Below are 21,983 nucleotides of genomic sequence, written 5' to 3' on the forward strand. Positions count from 1 at the left end.
TGGTGCGGGCGGGCGGAGGCGCCGGTGTGTCAATGTGTCCGTCCTTCACTCCTCCATTGTCTCCCGCCGTCGCTGCTGCCGTCGCGCTCGCTCGCCCTCCCCGCCCCGGACCGCGCAACCACCGGACAGGTGCGGCCGGGACAGGGAGCGCGCCGGGCGAGAGCTGTGCTGGAGCCCCGCCGGAGCCCCGCGGCAGCGCTGCCCTGGCGACCGCGGCTGCTGTGGGGCAGCTCCAGCCGGGCGGGCGGGCGCGGCGGCCATGGCGGGGCAGGGCGGGCGGCGGCGTCACAGCCCCGGTGTCGGTGCTGGAGCCGGGGTTCGGAAATGCCGCCGTTCGCGGCTTTGCGGAGCACCGGCGGCGCCGGGTCCGCTGCGGGAGGGCGGCGGTGCGGGCTCTTATGCACGCCGGCCCTTCCCTCCGTGCTCCTGCTTTCCTGCCTTTTTATGGCATCGGTTGGTTGGGTGGTTGGGCTTTTTGTTGTTTTATTTTTTCCAGGCAGGGAGAGCGTTGTGTTCGGCTAAAGCGGCCGAATGGAGCCGTGGTTGTGCCACGGCATCGTGTCTCCAGGAGGAAGCGGGCACTGATGGATCGGGAGGGGAAGGAACGCGCTCGGGGTGTTCGGAGCGGTGCCTTTTGTTGGCGCCTTTCTAAAATTAAACTGCTGGTGGAAAAATAATCTTTGTTACAGATCCAACTTTCCACTATTCCAGCGGAAGCTCGGTAGGCGCAGGGACGATCGTGCAGATTCCCTCCAAGGGACAGAGACTGCGTTTAATATCCTCGATTTTTGCCTGTGTTTATACCAGAGAAAAGAGCAGGACCCTGGTACTTGGTGCTGACTTCTACCCTCCTTTGCCCTAGTCTATATATTTTGCCCCTTCGGTCTATATTTTTTGTATCTTTCTTTTTAAGGAACTCATTTTTTTCCTGTAACTAGCTTTATCAGCAAGCCGAGTTTTCCTTTCCTTACTATTTGCAGGTCATCTCGTCTGTACTTACACACTGAAATTTCTCTAATACTAGTCTTGTTCTCTGTTTTGATATTTGTTGATGGCTTGTTGACTGACTTTCAGAAATGGTGAAGTCTCTGTCATGGAAAAGCATGCTCTCTGAATATAATATGTCTTCATAACTATTTAGGTAAAAAACCACCAGAATGTGACACAATTTTGTTTTAACTGAACAGCCAAATTGTGTATGTTTCCATGATTTTAAAAATCCTGGAAATACAGGGGTCTACCGCCATCTGGTTTTACTTGCATCAACAAGTGTAAATAAGTGATTGGTTTGGACTTCAGATTATAACAGATTCCCTTGACTTTTTTTGTGGGAAACAAAAAATGTCTTGAAAGAAATGCCGTTGAAGCACAAGTGCTTTTAATACTCTGATCCAGAAAACGATCCCCGTGTAGTGCTAACAGAAGTATGTCACTGGCTCAACCATGAAGGCTGAAATTAGGGTTTAAGTGGTCTTTTGTTGGTTCACTGCAGGGTGTGAATTTTACCTGCTGTGAGCAAATTTTTTGATACTACAGTGCCCTGATAATCTCTGTGGCACTATTAAATAAGAAGAGCCTTCAAGCTTCCTTTTGCATTAAAAAAAACCTAAACCAAAACTAGTTGTGCACTCATCACACAAAAGTATGTGTATTAGATTCATTTTATTCAATATGAAAATATCATTATTACCATCCCACCCTTGTTCACAGAGTGAACAGGCACACGCAGTTTTTCCTTGGCAGCCTCACTGGATCTCACTTGGTGACTAAGGCTACAGGAGTGCTCTATCTGCATGGGTAATAAAATACTTTTGGTGCTAGTTAAAGCATGTTTCTCACTCTTACCTGGCTTCTGTATGACCTTCAGTCCTGTATTATTCAGACATTCCACAATCTCCGGTTTATCCTTGTGAGATTGTGATAAAGTGGCATTGCCTCCATATTATGGACATAATTTGAAGCATGGAGGCAACAAGTGATTTTTTTTCAAGGCAGTGTAGGGAGTCCGCGTGAGGGCGGGGAACTGGAACATGAAAATGTAGGTTCTGTGCCTTTGTGTCTTGCCCCTTAATGCATTTTCTTTTATGTGCTGCAGCTGTTTTTTTCACATATTTAAGATGTGTGTATTACTGCTTGGTAATTAATAATTTATATTTTGGGTATTACAGAGGGAGAAGAAAATGTTAACCACACTGTCATTCAGAATATTTTTTAGGTTTTAAATTAAATGTTTACATATGAAAAATTTCCTATTTCCTCATCAGGTGATATATCTGATACTTGTGATTTGTGAAGCAGGGAACAGTGGTGACATTTTTCCCCAGTGGTTTACTGGTTTTACTGCACTGAGGTGTGCTCATGGAGTTTGTGATAGCTATTGTTGCCAATGTATAGGTAGCCCTAAGTGCCGTGTGCAATTGTCAGGAGTAAGATTCATGCAAGAAGATAAGGATTTCTTTAAGTAGCATTCATTTTGGGAGAATTTACAGAGCAGTAACCTTTTTATTGGGTCAGTTTGGGTAGAAGAGGCTGCCCTATGCCCTGGAGAGTGCACCTTGAAGCTCTTGGTCTTTGGACGTGGAACAGAGGGAAAGGAAGTGCTGAATTGGTTTCACTGTTTTCTGTCAAATGACCTACCTTCAATTTTGTCTTGGAGGGTTGCCCGAATTCTGAGCATATACTCTGCAGAGGTCAAAGATCCCATAGTCTCTTTCAGTGCCTGGACCTGGCAGGGTCAGAAACTTGTCTGACCTACTACATTTTGTCTAGGGGAATATAAAAGAATAGGTCAAACAAGTATGCATAGTTCTGTGACTTATTTCCTAGCTCTCATCTCACTGGTTCAGCTAGGGATTTCCTCAGCAAGAAGTGGTGTCTTTGTGTTTACCTTTATATTTGACAGCCTGAAGTAGGCTGGTAGGATTTTTAAATTTAGATAAATTGTGTGTATGCAGCATCCCATAATTATAACTTTCATGACTGCTTGAAAGCAGACCACTTCTTTCCTGTTTTTGAACTGGCTGCTTCATGGTTTTGTTCAAACCCCAGCCTCCAGTTCCTGTTTTGGGAGCCGACGAGGAATTGGTTCCTGTTCAGCCTTGACCTGCAATCATGCCTTGACAGACCTGTGGTGTCCCCTGCCATTGCCTTTTTGCCAAGCTGAAGTCTTCTGTGTATCGAGTCATTCCTATGTAAAATCCACTTCTTATTGTTGCCAAGTGTGTTTTTGTAAATTAGCTCTGTCTTCCTGCATGCCCTGGGCAATAGGAAATCTCCTTCAAGTGGAGCTGAGCTTTGCAGACAGACCCCCACTGAGTTTTGGTCCTGCTGTCTCCAATCCTTATAATTATATCCTGGCCAAAGTTAAGAGGATCTAATAGGATTATTCATTTAGATCAATTCAAGTTCATGCAAGTTCAAGGGGTTTTTATTGCTAGAAACATCCTCTGTTTTTTCCTCTCAGATCTCACAAATAGTAATCTGTGGATAAGTTGCTTCCGCCCCCACTTGATTGGCATTGTATAACTCTTTGACTTCTTTGAGTGTTTTTATTTTGTTGTAAGGGATGTTTTTTCAACTTTCATCTGTTTGTAGATCTCAGGGCACTCACTTGGTCTTTGTTATGATCTGTCAATATTGCTAAGGCCTGTTTTGTAGCGGAGGGTAGATTATAAAACCACAGAAAAATAACTGAAACTGGTGAGCACTGATGCATGTTTTTAAACACAATTGGTGTATCCACAGTAGCTACACACAAGGTATTCCTGTAGCTGAAATGCTAATCTGAGACCTAGATAGAGATCTCTACCTGCTACCAAGTCATTGTGAGACCTTGCACAAAGTTAGGCTTTCCCTGCACTTGGAACTTCAGGAGCAAATCCCAGGATTTTACTCTAGCTGTATCCAAAGTCTGGCAAGATGAGGCTTACTCTTCTTTCATCTTCTCTTAAATTCTGACTTGAAGGATTCTTACATGTATGGGACAGAAGGACGCCAAAATATTTTCCAAAAGGTTGATCCAGACTGCAGGATGAGCATGGTTGAGGTGAGCAGTGTTCTCCAGCAGGAAATACAGGTCAGAGCAGTGTGAAAAGTACCAGTTTGGGACTTGAAAGTCTATATAATGGTAAGGAACTCCTGTCTGGGCTTAGTAGCCTGATTTGACTTGGTATTGGCTTGCTTTAAGACTTGACCTGATTGAGCAGAGCCAGCTTTGGTGGTTTTGCACCTAAAATATATTCAGAATAGCAGTCACCTGTAGAATTTTCTTCTAAGAAAACTGTTCACAAATTTATATGTATGTGTTGCGAAGTGCATTTTTGAGCATATGCTTTTATTTTTGTATGTCTTTAACTGCTAGTCGTGGCAGGACAACCAGAATCTTCCCACAGGGAGTAAAGATTAACAGAGCAAAGAAGAAATTTTGAGGTGCTCAGGTATTGTGATGATGATCATGGGCAATGTAAGTGCCTTAGATGAATGTGCATTTTTACTACTGGGTTAAGAGTTTCCTTTGAAAAAGTCAGGATTGTTTTCACAACAAAATCAGATATGTGTACCTCTTTCTTCTTTTATTTACCCAGCATAGGAAAAAAATAAATTGCTCCTTTGCAGGTTGAGTTCACATTCTCTTAATTGTTTGTTCTAGGTGGTTCTGGTCTTGCTCAGACAATATATGTTTTGTGCTTTTTATGTGTAGCTCTAAGTCACTGTGGTTTTATTGAATTAAAATTAATATAAGCTTTAAACAAATTGTTTCATGCCTATGAATTCCACGTAGGTAGGTACTTGCATTATTTGGAAGAGAAGGCATACAAGTAGCTTTTTGCTGCTAAAGACTGAGATGTGTTTAGTGACAGCAGAGCAATATGTCAGAGAATGACCTTTGCAAAACTAACTTCTTTCCCACTTAAGCTTTGCAGGTGGTAGCAATAACCCAGTAATGCATTATCACAGCTTCTGTAAGAGTTGGTTCTCAGTGGCTTTTCTGATGGCTGTTCCTAAAATAAATTCAGAATTTCAGAGTTATAAAGCAAATAAAATTACATAAAGCTGCAAGGGAAATATATCTGTAGAAGGTGATTGAAAAACTGCAGCACATGTAGAATTTCTGCTGGTTTTGGGGATTCATGAGTGCAATACTGGGAAAAAGAGTGTTAGCAGCATTTAGTCAGTGACAATCCTTTTTTTGGTGAAGTATGGTGGAGACACTTGGGTTAAACATTTAATTAGATCTAATTAGTGAGTAATTTTTTTTAACCTCCAGACAGGATTATTTAAACTCTCCTTACAGTCATGTGCAGATAGATGTACCTCTTTGTAAGCTTAAGGTTATTGTTTAGGACAGAGGAATTAGATCATGCATTGAATGGATGTGTGCTGTTAAATTCAGATTGCTTTGAGACATCATCTTTTATTCCTTATGTTATTTTCTGTCCTCATTCCTCCTGTGCAAATTCAAGAATTCCTACATCTGTGTTGCTCATAAGGCAATAGGCTGTCACCCACATCTGTCTCTCTGCCTGAGCTTACAGGTGAAGTGATTCCATTTTGATATTTTATGAGTAATAAATCACCTGTGAACTGCCATGGTTGCCCATTAAACTGTAGATTTGATTTCTGAAACGGTTTCTTTTTCCACGTGATCCAGTGTTAATTAAAAATGACTCTTCTCCTCAACTGCAACAGTACTTACCTGTTAAAGTAGTAACTATCTGTTCAAAGATAATACTCAAGGATCACTCAGACGTAATGCTGGTGTGTGAAAGGAAAATTGACAAATTAAAAAAAGTCCATTTTTTCTCCCTAGAGAGAAGTCTGTGGAGTGCAATAATACTCTGCCATGCCTGAAAACCTTTTTAACTTGCCATACCACAGTTCTTAAATGAAGCTGTAGATCTTGTAAGAGACTGCAAAAGGCAAAGTAAAAAGCCAAACAGAGTCCAGTACCCATGTGCAGTGTTGTGGTGGCCATTTTACTGCACTGTAGTGTTCTTTACCATTCTTGCATGCTGTGCAGCAGAGAGAAGAATGAAACACTTGAGTTTCAGAGTTTAACAGCTTTGGTCTTCTGTAAAGTGTGGTTATATAGTGCAAGCACAATAGAGGGAACTCATATGTTTGTAACAGCTCACTGGTAAAACTTCTGACTTGGATCACTGTTTGGGCTGGGGATGGTTAAATCCAAGTGTGGCAGCTCATGTAGATCAGAGTGCGGGACTGTTCTCACTCCATCTTTAGATTTTTGTATGCTAAGCTAGTTTTAGTAAAGTAAAAAGTCTTCCTCATGTGTGCCGTATAAAACAAATAGTCAATGTTGAATTACTTGTTTTGGTTTTTAAATTGCAGCAAGTCAGGCAAATACGTCCAGGAAGTAAATCAGTAGTGATTCCTGTTTTGTCTATGAGAGCTTTTAGTTGCTCTATGTCTAAGAACTTTTGAAATTAGAAATCTGGGGTTTTTCTACTAGAGAAACTATAGAGTGAATTTCAAAATGCACCGTGTCCTTCATACGTATGTATGGTTTGGCATTCTGTTAAGAATTTGCTCTGCAAAATCTGAGCTATTCTTAGGTTGGATGGAGAAGTTTTGTGTAGAGATCACTTACAGTTTTTGCAGAGTTGTAGTGGCAGACGGAGATTACTGCTTTTATTCAGCCTCTAAGATCATGGATTACCTTTAGTGAGAATTAAGACTGAGGACAGACAGGTCAGACAAAGGAAAAGCTAGACCTAGTCTGGGACAGAGGTTGGCCAGGGACATTGGAAGGAAGTATCTTCTGTGATGTCTTGAATGTCTCTATGAGTTACACCCTTCTACAATTCCTTCAGCTACTGCAAGCAGAACAATTAAATATGAATTTGGGGTTGTACTTGCTTGTAATTACTGTCTTGTGTGTTTTCCTTAGATGTGTTTTCATGCAAGAAAAGAAGTCTAAGCAGTTCAACAGTTTGTAATTTGCAAGCTAAAGTGATCTTTTTGTTTTAGGTTTTGTTTCCATAAATAAAATCCTCTAGTTCTCTAGAAATGTTTTTAAGAGGGAAGATACATTCAGTGCATTCAAGTTACACATTAGTGATTTTCTTCTGATAAAACACAGGGCTGAAATCTTTGGAAGATACTACTGAGCATTAGGTGCAGGACTTGTCATTTATTTTCACTACCATTTCATGCCTTGAGTAACAGAAAATTAGACAAAACAAAGTATGTTATTTCTTTTAAATGCTTGAGGGGAAGTCAGCCCTTTAGAAAAGGGAATAGTGAGTTTCCTTTCAATCTACAACCTTCTTTATATGCACCAATATTGACGTGAGTTTGATTTGAGTCTGGTTGCTGGTTTTTTCCATGCACCTTTCTGAAGCCTGTGTTAACTCTCTTTTGTCTTAGGTCTGCTTTGACTATATTTTCCTTATTGTGTGGTTTCTTGTGACTCTGACCTGAGGATCCCAAAATAATCAGCCAGTGCTATAGAAACCCAGTGTTGTGCTTTTGAATACCATATTCTGCCAAGATAGTTGTGTGTTTCTTTCTCTACATTTTGTATAAAAAGAGGCCCCAGTCAGTGTGCCCCCAGGGCCATGTGAGTCCTTGGCTCTACCCTTCAAATTTGTCATCCTGCTCATCAGTCTCCACTCCCTTCCTGGCATGAGGAAACACCTACTTCTATACTCAAGCACATGCATGAGGTCTTCTGCCAGGTTTTCACTTTGGCTGTCTTGTTTTGTGGGGCCTTGTTTAAAGGCTTCTTGAATTAGAAGAAGGAAAGAACGCATATAATTCTCTAGAAGAGCCAAGGGAAGGGCTTTATTTGTTCAGTTGTTTTATTCCTGTTAAATTGTTTATAGGTATATGCTGAAAAGTGCCGTTTTCCCACTGTACTCTACCATCGGAATATCAATTTGCATTGCTGTTGTGCCTCCAAGATTCTTCATGGTGACAGTGGACTGGTTGGCTGGTGATTCACACTGCTGCATGGTCAAGGCATCAGACTCTCAGGTCTCTCCTGTGAGGAAGTTGTCCAGTTCTTGAACTTCTGTCTGTGAGTGGTAGTTCCCAGCTCACTGAAGCCAAAGGTGTCAAGCCAAAGCATTTCATGGGTAACCTGTTTGATGCTAGGATTAGTTTAGTGTCTCAGTGCCCTCCCTAGGCTGTGTAATGTTGAAGTATAGGAAGGTCTCATTCTTTCCCTATTTTCCTTTGTCCTGTCAGTTTAAACAATTGTTGACCTTTTTAGTAAGTATTGGCACTTAAAAAGCAGTGTTACGGTATGAGGAGATACCAAAGTCTTTTGAGGGTGAGGGAGAGTAAGATCTTAATGATGGGGACAAAAACTGTAGGCCATGTTTATTGTTTTCAACATACTTGTTACATTTTTTTTATTGCAATCCCAAGATAAATTGCTCAATTTATGTTGAAAACTAGGCTACTAAATTACTGAGTAAAATACCTTAATTCATGTTCCTAACACTTGGTTAGTAAAGGTTCATCTTGACATATTTTAATCTGAAATATCAACTTTATCTTTGAAGCATTGTCAAGAATAGCAAAAAATACCAGTTATTGCAAAGTCCCCAGCTGAGAGTCATGTTGACTGTCTGCTCTCTTCTGTTTTAGAATTGAAAGAAAATTAGGTTGTCAGTTCTACTTTGGCATTTTTACCCTCCCTTAGCTAAGAGCATATGCTAACTTTACTAGTTTTTCAGCTCTACAGAGTGTATCAAACTATGCAGAGCAGCATTTGAGGTGGGATACAAATGCGTTGGTTTGCATGGCCTTCAGCAGTCAGTTCACTGACTTGGGGAGTTTGGCTGTATCCAATGACTGAACAGCTCTGCATTCTAGGATTTAGCTAGGTTAACTGCTGTGTCTTTCTGAAGCCTCAGAGGGATCAACCAAGCCTTTCATTGCGGTTTCTCAGTCCAGAAAAGAAAAAATCCTTTAGGTGTCTCATTAGTAAACCTTTTGCATTCTTTGTGGTTTGCATCTTCATAGGAAGTGAGTTGTAGAAATCTAATGTAGCTTTTACTGGAGTTTTTGCTGTCTTTCACACATGTATGTATGCATGCACCTACAGATACGCATTCTGTGGAACCCTTATTAGGTTATCTGCAGAAGTAGGTTGCTGATATTGGTCTTTCCAGTGCATGAACAGTGATGCCGTAAACAACAAAATAGATTTCCCTATTAATAGTGTCAAATATCATTGTGCCAAGCTGACGTTGACATAGGCCAAACAACCACAAAGTGGATGCATGCTTTCTCTGAAGGAAGCAAGGCTGTCTGGCATAGTGATGCTTTATGCCTTTTAAAAAAGATACTAAGCATATTCTGGTTAGAAATGCATAACTCCTGCAGTAATGCTTGGCTTCAGAAACTGGGTTGGGAGTGGGTGGATGGCTGTGGTCTGATGCTGAGACTATGCTCTCAACATACTTGTGATACACTGCATTTTGAAACTTCTCAACCAACAATGGAAGTTTTGTGAATTATTTCAGAGAGATAAACAAGCAGGTCTACTGAATTAACTATAGAACTGAATAGTGTAGAAATTGTAATTGCATTATTGTTAATTTTGGGTGAGTAACTAAATTCCTAACTCTGCCTGAGATGTTTATAGGTATCACTGAGCTATAGACTTTCACACAGATGGCCAGTCTGCAGGTGTGAAGTTTGATCTGATTTAGATACCTAAAAAGTGTCTTAAATCTGAAACTGTGAAGCTGTTTACCCATCTCTAAGAAGGGCAAGCAGAATAATTTAGATAAGCTATTTTCTGGAAATGGTTATATTTCTTCTTATGGTGAAATTAGGCATGAATTGCAGGATCAGGCTAGGTGTCATCATTCATTTCTAAAGGTAAGTCAAATGCAGTCCATATTTGTGTTCTGACAGTTGGCTGTTTAGACAAGAAAAGTCCTTGCAACTAGGGTTTTGCGTTGAACTGAGCTGACTGACAGCTCTCTGTGCTTCCATTACCAGTGCGTGGGCACAAAGCACTGCAATGTATTCAGCACTGCCTGCTGCCTCTGTGGTGGAGTGGGGTAAAATATTATATACCTGCTCTGATCTACATCTGGGTGAAACAGATGTCTCAGTAACTTCTACTAGCTTCTTGTAATGTGATTAAGCTGTTAGGAGATGATGCTTATACTGGAAAATAAATACAAATTAGTGACACAATAGGCTAGTTGCTCTAGCATAGACTTTTTTTCTACCTCAAGTGATTTATATTGTTGCTTTATTTGACTTCCTTTTGTGGCAATATTTTTTAGTTCCGAGATTTTGACCACCTGTATATGTAAATGTATTTTTGAGAACTGAGTTTTCATCTGATTGCAATTATCAAAATTGCATATAATTACCACTTTTTCAGAAGCTCAACTTAAGAAGCATTCATAATAGCCATTGCTTGCAGTGCTGTGTTTGTAGATAGACTGTGAATTCTTTGGGTTCAGTTTGATGTATTTCAAAGTCTCCTGAATATAGATTACCATCAAAGACATATTCTTGGTTTTATGCATTTATATTTTCAGGTAAGTCTTGTGTTCGATGTCATTTATATTTAGATACAGGATGGAAGAAGATTAAGAAAAGCAAAGATAACTGTCAAAATTGAGAGAAGATGCAATGCTTTGAGAATTTTCAGGACTGTGTCGGTATATGATACTCCAAAATAAGGGAAACTTTGCCATACATGATTGCTTGGCATTTGAGCTTTGGGTTACCCAACCAAATCTGATATCCCAGTTCTGATATGTGAATAGTGTTGAAGTCCAGTACTCTATGATCAGCATCTTTTAGATATTCCACATGTAGGGGGTATGATGTTTAATATCTAATTTCCCCACCTGAAGATAGTTGATATTATGTGGGATTTCTGTTTTAGCAGAGTAATACAAATTTTACTGAGAATGTCTTACAATTGTAAATGACATGTAACAAAGTAAAGCAGTTGCAATGCACAATTCAGTCACAATACCGATGTGATTCCCAGTCCTGACAGTATTCTCTCTGGGCACTCCCAGTTTTTGGGAAGAAATATGTGGCTTGAATCACAATATGTCTCAAAGATTTTTGCTGTCTGAAGAAAACTGGCTTGAATGTTTTCCCTCATCTTACAAAAAGCAGCTGAAGTCCTCTTGCAAAATTATTAATACATCAAGCTGACCCAGGATAGTCCTCTTGGGATTTTTGTTTACTTTCCCTCCTATCCTGACCTTACTCAGGTGCCACCCAGCTGTCAGTGCTGTTGTCCTAATACTCTCTGATGGAGTTTACTGTCATGGGTGAGTCATGCTTGTCTTGTGTGTTTGTGGATTTAAGAGACAACCTTCTCATACCAAAGCTTGGCTTACTAGAAATTTGCCCTGGGTCTATAGTCTCATCTTTGGAAGTGGCCTGTAGTGTTGGTAGGTGAGAAAAGAAAAACAAAGAGAACAAAAAAACCCCAACAACACCACCAACAATATAGGTAGAAGGGAGTGCTACATTTCTCTTTCATGTCCTGTCAAACTCGCAGCAGTTTTCAAGCTTAGAAGGTTGTATCATTCGTGTGTTTAATAGCCCCGATAGACTCTTCTTCCAGGAATTAATCTAAGAACTTTCAGGTTTTCACATAGAGGTGAAGAAATGCTGTTCTGGAGTAAGGCTGAGTGCTGGTATGGGAGCTGCTAGGCAGTGGGTAGGATAGCAAGTGTCTGCTCAATCTGTAATAGCTATTTTTCTGACTCACCTAGCATAACAGTTGATTGTGTAGGCACCCCATGGGTGGCCTTTATTTCTTTTTTTTTTCCCCCAACACATAACTTGGATGTGAATCATATCTATTGCAATGGGATTATCTTAGCTTGATCTGAGAGGAGTTGGACCCACCATTGCCTAGAAAATAACTGTTTGCAGGTTGAAGCAGTCCAAGCATTGACTACTTCTATTCCCCACTCTAGGAATTTATTTACCCAAAACTAGTGTGTTCTGTCAAAATATTCACCTGCTCTGAGGAGGAAGAAGCAGCTGCAGGGAATATGGGACCACTTTTGGGATGCAGAGTGACACAAGTCAGTTATAGACTCATTTTTTTGTCCAAGTGAATGCTGCAAACTGCATAATCAGTATTAGTTGGTATGTTTGGAATACTAGATATGGTGCAAAGTGTTGTGTGTTTTCTCTGCTGGCCCTTTGTGCCAGAAAGATCAAAATTTAGATATCTGGAAGCTGATTCACTTTCCCTCAGGTAAAAAAAACATGCATTATCTTGGTCAACTCCTTGCACATGCTTTGAAGAAATAATTAGGGAGTTCTGAATTGAAACTTGCTTTAATGCTTAAAGCAGTTGTTCTGTTAAAATCAAAGCGTTCACCAGTTGCAGGTGTGTAGGAGGTGCTGGCTATTAATACATTCCTCCTCCCATTACTATTTTTAGTTCATTAAATAATGAATTGCTAGCATCTGGGGGGCATTACTTTCTGGAGAATGCACAGATTGTATTTATTTTTAACATTAGCCCCTTAGTTTATAATTTATTTTTCAAGTGCTGCAGTGCTGTGTCCTGGAGGCACTAGTGATGTCCAGTGCTTTTGCTGCTTCTCAGAGCTTTGTGGTAGCAAGAAGAATGGAAGAGGTACATCTTCTGATTTTTATTGTTGATACTGAAATTGTGTGAGTAGAGTCCCCATTGTAAAAGCTTCCAGTAGGCTGATACATTAAAAAAACAAAAGCAGGATGGACTTGAACAGAGGAGTGGTACTCTGTGAGAAAGCTGTTCTTCCTGCCTTCATTACTGAACTGTTATTGTGTTGTCTTGTATTTTATCAAGCTTTTTTCCTCGGAATGAAACCTCTCTAGTATTTTTTTTAAGATGCTTTCTCCCAAATACCTGTATTTATTGCTTTATTGGAGACCTGGTTCAAGGGAACCCTATAAAGTAACTCCATTAATGATTTCTTGCAAATGTACTGTGAATAGTGGCTGCTGCAGTTCTCCTCCCTGACATTAATGAAGGATTGAGCTGAATTGCTGCAGTATCTTTACAGTCATGTTTTTGCAGGATTTCAGCTACAACATTTTTCCTGTAACAAAATCTCTATGGCAATTGCTAAGACAGTTGTATTTTTCAAGATGATCAGGAAATCCAGTGTCTCCAAATTCGAAAACCTTGTTTTAGCTTTTACACAGTCCATTGACAGTGGTGTCTTGTGTGAGGAAGAAACTTTGTTACCTTTGGAAGAATTCTGTCTTTTTTCCACTTGTTTTCTCAGTTCACCTGACCCCATCTCTGCCTGATACTTTTTATCCCCTTCTTTTTCTAAGAGGTTTTCCTTTTGGCGAGGTATGCAAGCTTGGAGTTGGCATTTTACCTTAAGATGAATGTTAATTGGATATGAATTGATCTGTAGCAATACGGCATCTCCATTATCACAGCCTATTCCAGTTAAGAGTACAGCACCTAAGAGATCTCTCAACAGTGAGAAAAGCTCAGGCTAATACCTTGTTCTTAAAGAATTACATCTAATTCCTCCTCTTTAGTTGCTGGAAGAAATCTTGTTACTGAAAGACCGCATTTTTTCTGTGTCAACCTGAATGTGTGATTTAATTTACTGAACTTGTATTTGTACCTGTCACTTATTATGAAAATTTTACACTTTTTCTTTTCTTTCATTGACTCCGCTATGTCATATACATTTTTATGTGGTTCCTGGTGACATGACAGAAGTCCATTGTCTTGGTGCTCAGTCTACAGTTTTCGTGACACTGTGAAGTGCATTGAAAGTGCTTCAGCAGAGTTACTCATCTGAACCACTTCTGTAAAAATTCCTGGGTAGTGACCTAAGAAAAACCTGCTGTCCTGAAATAAATGCATTGAGGTGGATCTCTAATGCAGTGTGTGATTGAACATTCTTTGGTGGCAGTGGGAACTGGGGTTTTTCTGACTGTTTTTCAGGAAACATCTTCCTGTACATCCCAGTTTAGCTGTTAGGTGATGTGATTTATGGTGCAGACTTTGGTGAGTCTGTCTTCTCAATTTTTCTGGGTTTATCGTGTCCTTAAGTGCCATCTGCATGTCTGCCAAGTCCATGTAAGTGTGTTTTAAATGCTTCCAGTTACAGTAACTCTACCACTTCCCTGGGTAGCCTATTCCAATGCTTCACAATGCTTTCAGTGAAGAAAATTTTCCTACTACCCAATTTAAACCTCTCCTGATGTAACATGAGGCCATTTCCTCTTGCCTTGCTGCTCATTACTTGGGAGAGACCAGCCCCATCTGTCTCTGGCCTCCTTTCAGGTGGCTGCAAGGAGCAGTAAGGTCTTCCCTTCCCCCTCCTACTTCTCCAGGATAACTCTTCAAAAGCTTCATGCCTAGTTTGTTTCTGGAGAATCTTGCATGAGCACAGGTTTTTATTTATTATTTAACATGTGGTAAGTTTCGTTCTCTTCAGGTATTTGTTTCTACTTGCTGCAGAATTAAATCAATTCCTTCTGTTTCATCTCTGTTTTCTCCCACTGGGCATGCTAATAAGGGACAAATACTTTTATTGAAGTAGATACACTTTTTACTGTGGACCAATACTGTTCTGTGATTAAAAACTAAACATTTTTTAAAACATTTCACTCTCTTGAGAGCATCTGGAAGGCTCTTTAGGGAAAGACAGGGCATGTGGTTCAGCAATATTTATTTCATGTAAACCTTAAAACCCCATGTTGATTGTATTTACCCTGCAGATTCTTCCGTTACTGTTTTGTCCCTGTACATTGCCGTTGAGGCTATAAAATCAGAGAAGGTATTTTAATGTGACAAGAACCTGGCTCTGGCTTTATTGTTCCTAATAACCAGCACCTTTGGGTTAAAGGTTTCATAAACATGGCAGCTGTGCTGGTGCCTCTGTGGCAATTCTGCAAGGTAAACCTGGTTGCCAGTGCTGTACTTCCTGGTGATTTGTGCCATGGTTGAATTTGCATACTTCCAGCTTATTAGTCACTTCTTAAAAAAATCCCTGTGTTTTAGGAACAAAGGGTACGGTGTCCCAATGGAAAATGGGAATCCTGATGAGGACCTGTGTCTGCATTGCATCTGCTCTGTCTTCTTGTCCCTTTGCATTGCTCTGTTCCTCTCTAATGATTTATAAGTTTTCCACCTACAGATTTTGTTAGCTCATAATCTAGCTGTCTACTGCTTTTCAGAGAGCAGAGACAGCTGCTGGCTGCATGCTGACATGTTTCCTTTCTGGCAAAAGTACAAGGGCAGCTCTTCCTTTATGCTGCTCAAGTTCAGTAATTTGCATTTATTGTAACTTCATGGCTTGTGCTGGAAGGGGTGGAAAACCCTCTTTACCCCAAGGCTCGAAATGTAACTGAAAGAGAATGAAAACATCCTATAACATTGCTAGATAAAAAAGACCCAGTAAAGCCTTTTAATGTCCTGGATATTCTTTTGGGGGAAAGAAAAAGATTGCCCTTTATACGTAAGTTGGGATGTTTCCTTCATAGCAACTCTACCCATCTATGCTTCTATTTGATTTGCCTTTGTGATGAGTGCCCCTGCCTTACATGGTATCTCAGCAAGGGAAGGAGATGGAAATGATTCCTGCCAAGCATCTGTTCCTGTGAAAGCTGGTAGTGCTGTGTTGGTGGTGTTCTGGCAGTTCTCTCCATCGCCTTGTCAGTCAAACGCCATCGGCGCCAGTCCCCACAGCAGCAACAGCATCCTGGGGAGCAGTGCTGCTTGAGGCCCCCCCAATCCAGTGGGCTGCCCAGAGGGTCACTGCCTGCCCTAGGGGCTGTATTTTGTGCCCTGCACACACGGAGCCATAAAATCTTGGTAGTTTTTATTGAAACATAATTCTTTTTCTTATGTTGTCTGGCACTGATCCTCTTCTCTCTGTAACTGGGGCACTGAAGTTTTGCTGCTGTGAAGCAACAGTTCCCAGATTCATCTGAGCATGTTAATGTTTGAAGAATCTCAGATGATTCTGATATTTTGGTCAAAAGAAGTGTAAAATGATGCTTAGAAAAATAGTGTTGCTTTGAATAAAGGCTTTCAGTATTTTTTTTTTCAATTTGAGCAAAATGTTTCCAAGAACAAATGGGAGAAACTTCAACCTTACCAAGGCTTTAAATAATTCAGGAGTTAATCATCATAAGAATTTCCCTGTGGTGTGGATAAAAGACTGCATTTTTTTAACTTATTAAGTGAGTTCATGCTTGCTGAAGCAGTGAAGAAACTTTTACTTCATCTGTTGCAGATTTTATAAATTAATTTTATTGATTAATGCTGGATTTATTAATTGAAACTGTTACTATTTTTATTAATTGTGTGAGAAGGATTGTCTGATCAGACTAACTGCTGTATAATATATATCTGGATATCTACAACTGTAAATGTTCCTCAGTTTTATTTTAACTGTTTGGGGTCTTTAGCATGAAAATGAGGAGCAACTGTAGAGAAAGCTTAGTTCCTGGACTTCAAGCAGTCTCAGGACAATGTGCCAACTCACCAATTTATGTGTTTTTTAAGTAATGAATCTGTTTTATACAAGCCTGTTAACAAGAGTGGGTGTGGAATTTGGTAACTTTAAAGTCATGCTTTTTTAAATTTTTCTGATGAATTTTGTAGCTGCAATGGTAGTAATTAGTAATTAGCAGGCTTAGACATTTTGTGGTTTGTGTGGAAAATGAACCCATTGTGGAGCTTAGTGCCAGGTTCTGTACTGCTCTGACATCTGCTTGAGTACTGAGCAGTAAATTGAGAGTAAAGCTGCTATTGAAGAGCCTTTCCCATCTTCTGGTGAAGAGTGGAGTCTGCGAAAGGAGTGAGCTGTCATTTCTGTACCTCTTGCTTCCTTTCCTGCTGACAATTCATATGAATCCTGGAGGATGTTGGGCTACAAGATACAAGTTTGACTGGTGGTTTGAGTTTTATTTTGGAGGCTGTTCCCTTCCTGCTTCTATCTATCCGTAAGAACCTTGCTCCACTGAAACCATTATGACTTCTCTAGCTGCCATTTCAAAATTGGCCGTTGGCTTTGAGTCGCCCGGGTGCTGTACCTTTCAAAATGGAGAATATACATAATAGTTCAAGGTCTTATGTGGTTTCAAGGTTTTACAGCTATCTGACACATGGGAGGCAGGCTGCACTCTCTGATGTAAATGTATTGTGCAAGTTTATATGCTGCTCCCTGAATTTACAACCATCAACCACCACTTTTGTGCTGTTGTTGTTTCTTCTTGATTAAAAAAGTTTTTGTATTGCATTCACTTTTGTAAATTTTGAACTGTTATCAAGGCATCAGCAACAGCACTTCAAAAATCTCATTTTCGGGAGCTGATGCCATTCTGGATTGTTGTATAGATCACTGGGTTGGTTTTGTTTAGTCTCAAGATGCTGTTTCTTAATGAAGGATCTTGGGCCAGTGCTTGAGGCAGTGCCTCATGAACCCAGACCCTCACTCAAGCAGATTAATGCACAGTACATTTAAAGCTAAATATAGAAGGCATGTCCTGTGTTCCTAGTAATTAAAGAGTTTCTTCTGTTGCACTGAACCTAGAGTCATTAAATCTGCCACAAGTTGTGAGTCCTGCTTTAAGTGCTTTTTAAAAAAATCTTTTCCCCAGCTGTCTTAAAGAACATATTTTATGTTCACAGGCAATAGCTAAAATCCATAGTCAAGCTTCAGGGGCACACAAGTTTTTTGCGGCTTAAAAATACACTGCATTCAAGGAAAGAAGTCTGGTGTTAGAAATCTAGTGTATGCATTTCTGTCTTTTATAGATACTGGGTATGCTGGGTTGAAGGTTTTTGTGTGTTCCTTAAGGAAGTGGGCACTGTCGATCCCAGACTGAGAGCACGTTTGGAAGAGCTGTGAAAAGTGGATTCTTACAGTTCTTACCTACTGTGTGGCTCGCTGGACACTTTCTTTACAAGTCAAAAATACTTAGGTGAATGTTATAGATCATTCTCTTTACAAATAGCTGAAGGTCAGAAAGACAAAGCAGGTAAATATGTCAAATCTAACCACTCACTGGCTGGAGGCTGGGCTGTTGCTTATCCCTGTAGACTGCTAGATTATGTGTCTAATTAACTTGCAAAGCACCTCCTGTTCCTCTAACACTGAGCTGTCTCATCAGGGGAAAGAGCCTTTTGAGCTCTGCTGTGAGGGCACTCTTGGATCCTACAGCACTTGGAAAGATTCTGGTTTGCCATGTTTAACTCTCTTTGCAGATGAGGAGAACGTTTCTCCAGAAGGCTGTTAAGTGTTGCAGTTGTTTGGAAATGCTCCTTGGGCTATTATAACTGCAACTTTAAATCTCAGTGATGAGTGTGAATCTCAGATGAACTGTTTGTTGTGTATTTGTGGTTTTGTCACTTCCAAGAAGCAAACCCAGTCTTGACTCTGAACTTTACTGGCTATTTCCAGTTCATGTGCCTGGATGCAGAGTTTTTGAGTGTGGATAAGTGGTGAACCTAGACTAGAAGGAAGTGGTTTGCCAAGTAAAATTTTTGAAATGCTGCAAGAGTGGTCAGCTAGGAATGCTGCTGTTAGAAGTCTGGTGAATGACAATATATTGTATAGCTGGAGCATTGTTACATTGGCTTTCAGGGGTAGAGAAAACACTTGGATGTAATGTGTGATTGATGAACTCTTTCTCAACATGGAGCTTGAGTTTCTTTTCATTTGTGGTAGGAAGCATCTTGTCAAATCTGTGTACTTCTAAACTAGACTTGCAGAATCCGCAATGAAGAAATACAAATCATACAGATTTCTGTAAAACTGAAGTTATTAGAAGAACATGCTCAAAGTCTTGTATGAGAAGGCTTAATTTTGGACAAGCTACTCATATATAACAGCAACCTAATGGCGTGCAGGGTGAGAAGTAGGTGTCCTCTTAAGTCTCGGGGCTAGCACCCGCTGTGGGCAGAACAGGGTGATGACCTGTGGTGATTCCTGTGTGCTGCAAAGCTTCCTTTTAGTTGCTGCTGTTTGCATTCAGCTCTTGTTTTAGCTGCTTTTTGCATAAGCTCTGTTTTGTGTGATGAAACTGATTATATCCAAAGCTTAAAAATAGTTTTGTTTTCTTTAGATAAAATTACATTATATTATCACTTCCCTATTTTTATTTTTGACATTTTGTGTTGAGATATTCTGTGAAGGTCTGAAGTAATGCAAGCCCAGTATTTATTACTGTTGTATGATGTGCCATGTCCTTAACTCTGTATTTATGCTCAAAGTTGATGGGGTGAGGGATTTGTTTATCTTCTGTTATTTTTACAACACCCACATGCTTTTCAGAACTATCAGTTGCTAAGATACAGTGATGCTTGTAAGAAATTTTTGATTAGAATTTGATGGTTGAAGCACTGTCTTTATGGTTAGACCACAAAATCTGGTCTTGAGCTGGACAGTGTGTAACCCTGGGCATTGGTCTGCCTGGTGACCGTGCCAGAGGGTGAGACCTGTGCCATGCTGAGCCTCACCAGAATGGTTCCCAGTCCTCTGCCTTCATGGCTTCTGTGCCCCCAGCATCCCCATGAGCTGCATAGACAGTGGTGCTGTACCTCTGCCCCAGGAGTAAGGGCAGTGACTTCATCAACTTCATCCTGTTCAGTTTTGAATCTTCATGTTTTTTTTCAGAGATACCAACAGCCAGGTTTTAAGAGAAACGCGTCTCATTTAAGTGATCTTTGGATTGTAGTGCTCTTCATCTTAAAGTTAATGTGAATTACTCTTGGAATATGTGTCAACAACTTTCTTTACCTTTCATATGTTGGGATTTTGCTACAGGGAGTCCTTATTTTGCCTTTAGATTAAACTGTTGCTGTAAATGCTAGAGTATAAATATTTTTCCCTTTTTTCTTTCTCCAGAAATTTTATGAATAAGAATCAGAAGCCGGTGCTAACAGGCCAGCGGTTCAAAACTAGGAAGAGGGGTAAGTTGGATTACATTTTTTGCTTTATTTTCTTCTTTGTTAAAATGACTAGAAATAGAGGAGGTGGAATAATTGAAAGTTCAGCTTAAGGATTTTTCTCCCCTTCTTTTCAACCATCTTGAAGATGTTACTTTGAACTAAGCTCTATAAATTTTATTATTTTCACTATATACCCTAGAATTTTATTTAAAATTTGAGTTTATTAACTATGAAGTCTTGTGGAGGCTTCAGTTAGAGATTAGATGCTACATGAATTTATAGTATATTTACATATGATAAAGAAAATTTATTAGATGTTTGGTTTGGGTGTTTCTTAAAGTATCCTCTTTAACTAAGAAAGCAAAATATGAGCTTTTATTTAAAGGCTGTGTAAAGAAATTAGCTTTTTTAGTTTGATTTTCATTTTTACTTTTTGACTCAAAGTAGTGCCATGTCTCTAAGTGAACCTTTCATTATCTAAAAAGGAATTTTCTTACCTTCCTTCTCCTTGAGATGGTCAGATCATCTCACTGGCCCTGCTTTCAGGTCAAAAGGAGGTCAGAAACTTGCTTTTTCACAAATATTTATTTGTCCTGTGTTAGTGTAGTCTTTCTTTTAGTTCTTAAAATGAAGCAATTGTGTGAGTCCCAATTTACTTATTGTGATACTGATTTTCTCTAAACATTCCCAACACTTTGTTTCATTAAGTACAGTAGAGCATCAATTTTTAATGAAAGCTGGGTGGTGCTGGTCGTACTGACCATTCAGGTATTCTGGCAAAGTAGATGTTATCCTAACACGCTAGGTCATACTATACTCAGAATTCATTTGTTGCAGTTTAGGTGGCTGGGATGAATGCCCAACAGTTTGAGGCAGAGACACAAAATATATGTACAGTAATTTCAGGCATATAAGGCACACTCTTTTGACTAAAATTTTGGTCTGGAACCTGGAAGTGCACCGTATACGCTGGAGCGCCTTATATATGGACAAAGTTCGGAAATTTGCCAACACGGAAGTGCAAACTGAACCGCACAGGGCCGCGGGGCTCGGGAGCTCGGTGGGGTGGGGGGGGTGGGGGGGTGCGCACCGCGGGGCTCAGCACGTGTCCTGGTTTAGAGGAGGACAGGTGTCTGCTAAGAAAGGCAGGAGCCTCTCTTCGAAATGGAGAATGTAAACCCCCTCCCTCCAAATTATTATAATTCTGAAATTAAGGGGCTCTCAGGCAAAGATATGGGAATTAGGAATAACAGTTCTTTACTAGGGAAATTAAAATAGAAATACAGTACTACAAAGAAACAAATCCCAAACACTGGCAGTGTCTCGAGTTACAATACAGGATGTGATCAAAGTTTCTATTCTATCACCATCTGTTGTGACTAGGTGGAGCAGTGATCTTTATCTCTGGGAGATACTCTGCTAATGGGCCATCCATTGAAACCAGCAGGGCATTGTTCTTTATTTTTGTACCCCCCATCCTTCCTGCAGGGAGGTATCTTCTGCTAATGGCCCATTGAATCCGACTGTGTGACTGATAAAGTCACTTTATACCATTGAGAGTTGCTCCAACCAGGGGGAAGAGCCAAGCCTTTCTTACCTAGATAAAAACTGAAATTCTAGGACACCGAGTAGCCCTTTCTCTACTGGACTCTAGAAAAAAAACGAGTTTTCTCCACATCACTACTAGACCTCTGGAGGGAAACTGCACCTTCTACAAGACCACTGCTTCAACTAAACCACATCTGTCACTGCAAGAAGATTGCAACCACTATTTAATCAATCTGCTACCAACACCCTGCCTGTTGGGGTGTCAGGTTGTACCCTGACTTTGTCAGGGTTTGGAGTTTGTTTCTTTGTAATACTGTATTCCTATTTTAATTTCCCTAGTAAAGAACTGTTATTCCTAATTCCCATATCTTTGCCTGAGAGCCCCTTAATTTCAAAATTATAATAATTTGGAGGGAGGGGGTTTACATTCCCCATTTCAAAGAAAGGCTCCTGCCTTTCTTAGCAGACACCTGTCCTCCAAACTAAGACACAAAGTCAGAGTACAACCAGACACCCCGTCATGGTAACACCTGTCAGG

General features: G+C 40.2%; 1 protein-coding gene across 1 annotated transcript in view; it reads left to right on the forward strand.

Moving 5' to 3' along the window:
* The first annotated feature begins 3 nt into the window (after nucleotides 1-3).
* BZW2 (basic leucine zipper and W2 domains 2) overlaps nucleotides 4-21,983 on the forward strand; it is a 56,805-nt gene continuing 34,825 nt past the window's right edge. Inside the window, exons 1-2 of the mRNA XM_033071086.2 lie at nucleotides 4-129; nucleotides 19,854-19,918. Coding sequence (XP_032926977.1) covers nucleotides 19,861-19,918 — 58 coding nt within the window. The 5' untranslated portion in view covers nucleotides 4-129; nucleotides 19,854-19,860. The remainder of the gene's footprint in view (nucleotides 130-19,853; nucleotides 19,919-21,983) is intronic.

Source organism: Catharus ustulatus, chromosome 1 (genome assembly GCF_009819885.2).
Source record: "Catharus ustulatus isolate bCatUst1 chromosome 1, bCatUst1.pri.v2, whole genome shotgun sequence".
NCBI lineage: Eukaryota > Metazoa > Chordata > Aves > Passeriformes > Turdidae > Catharus > Catharus ustulatus.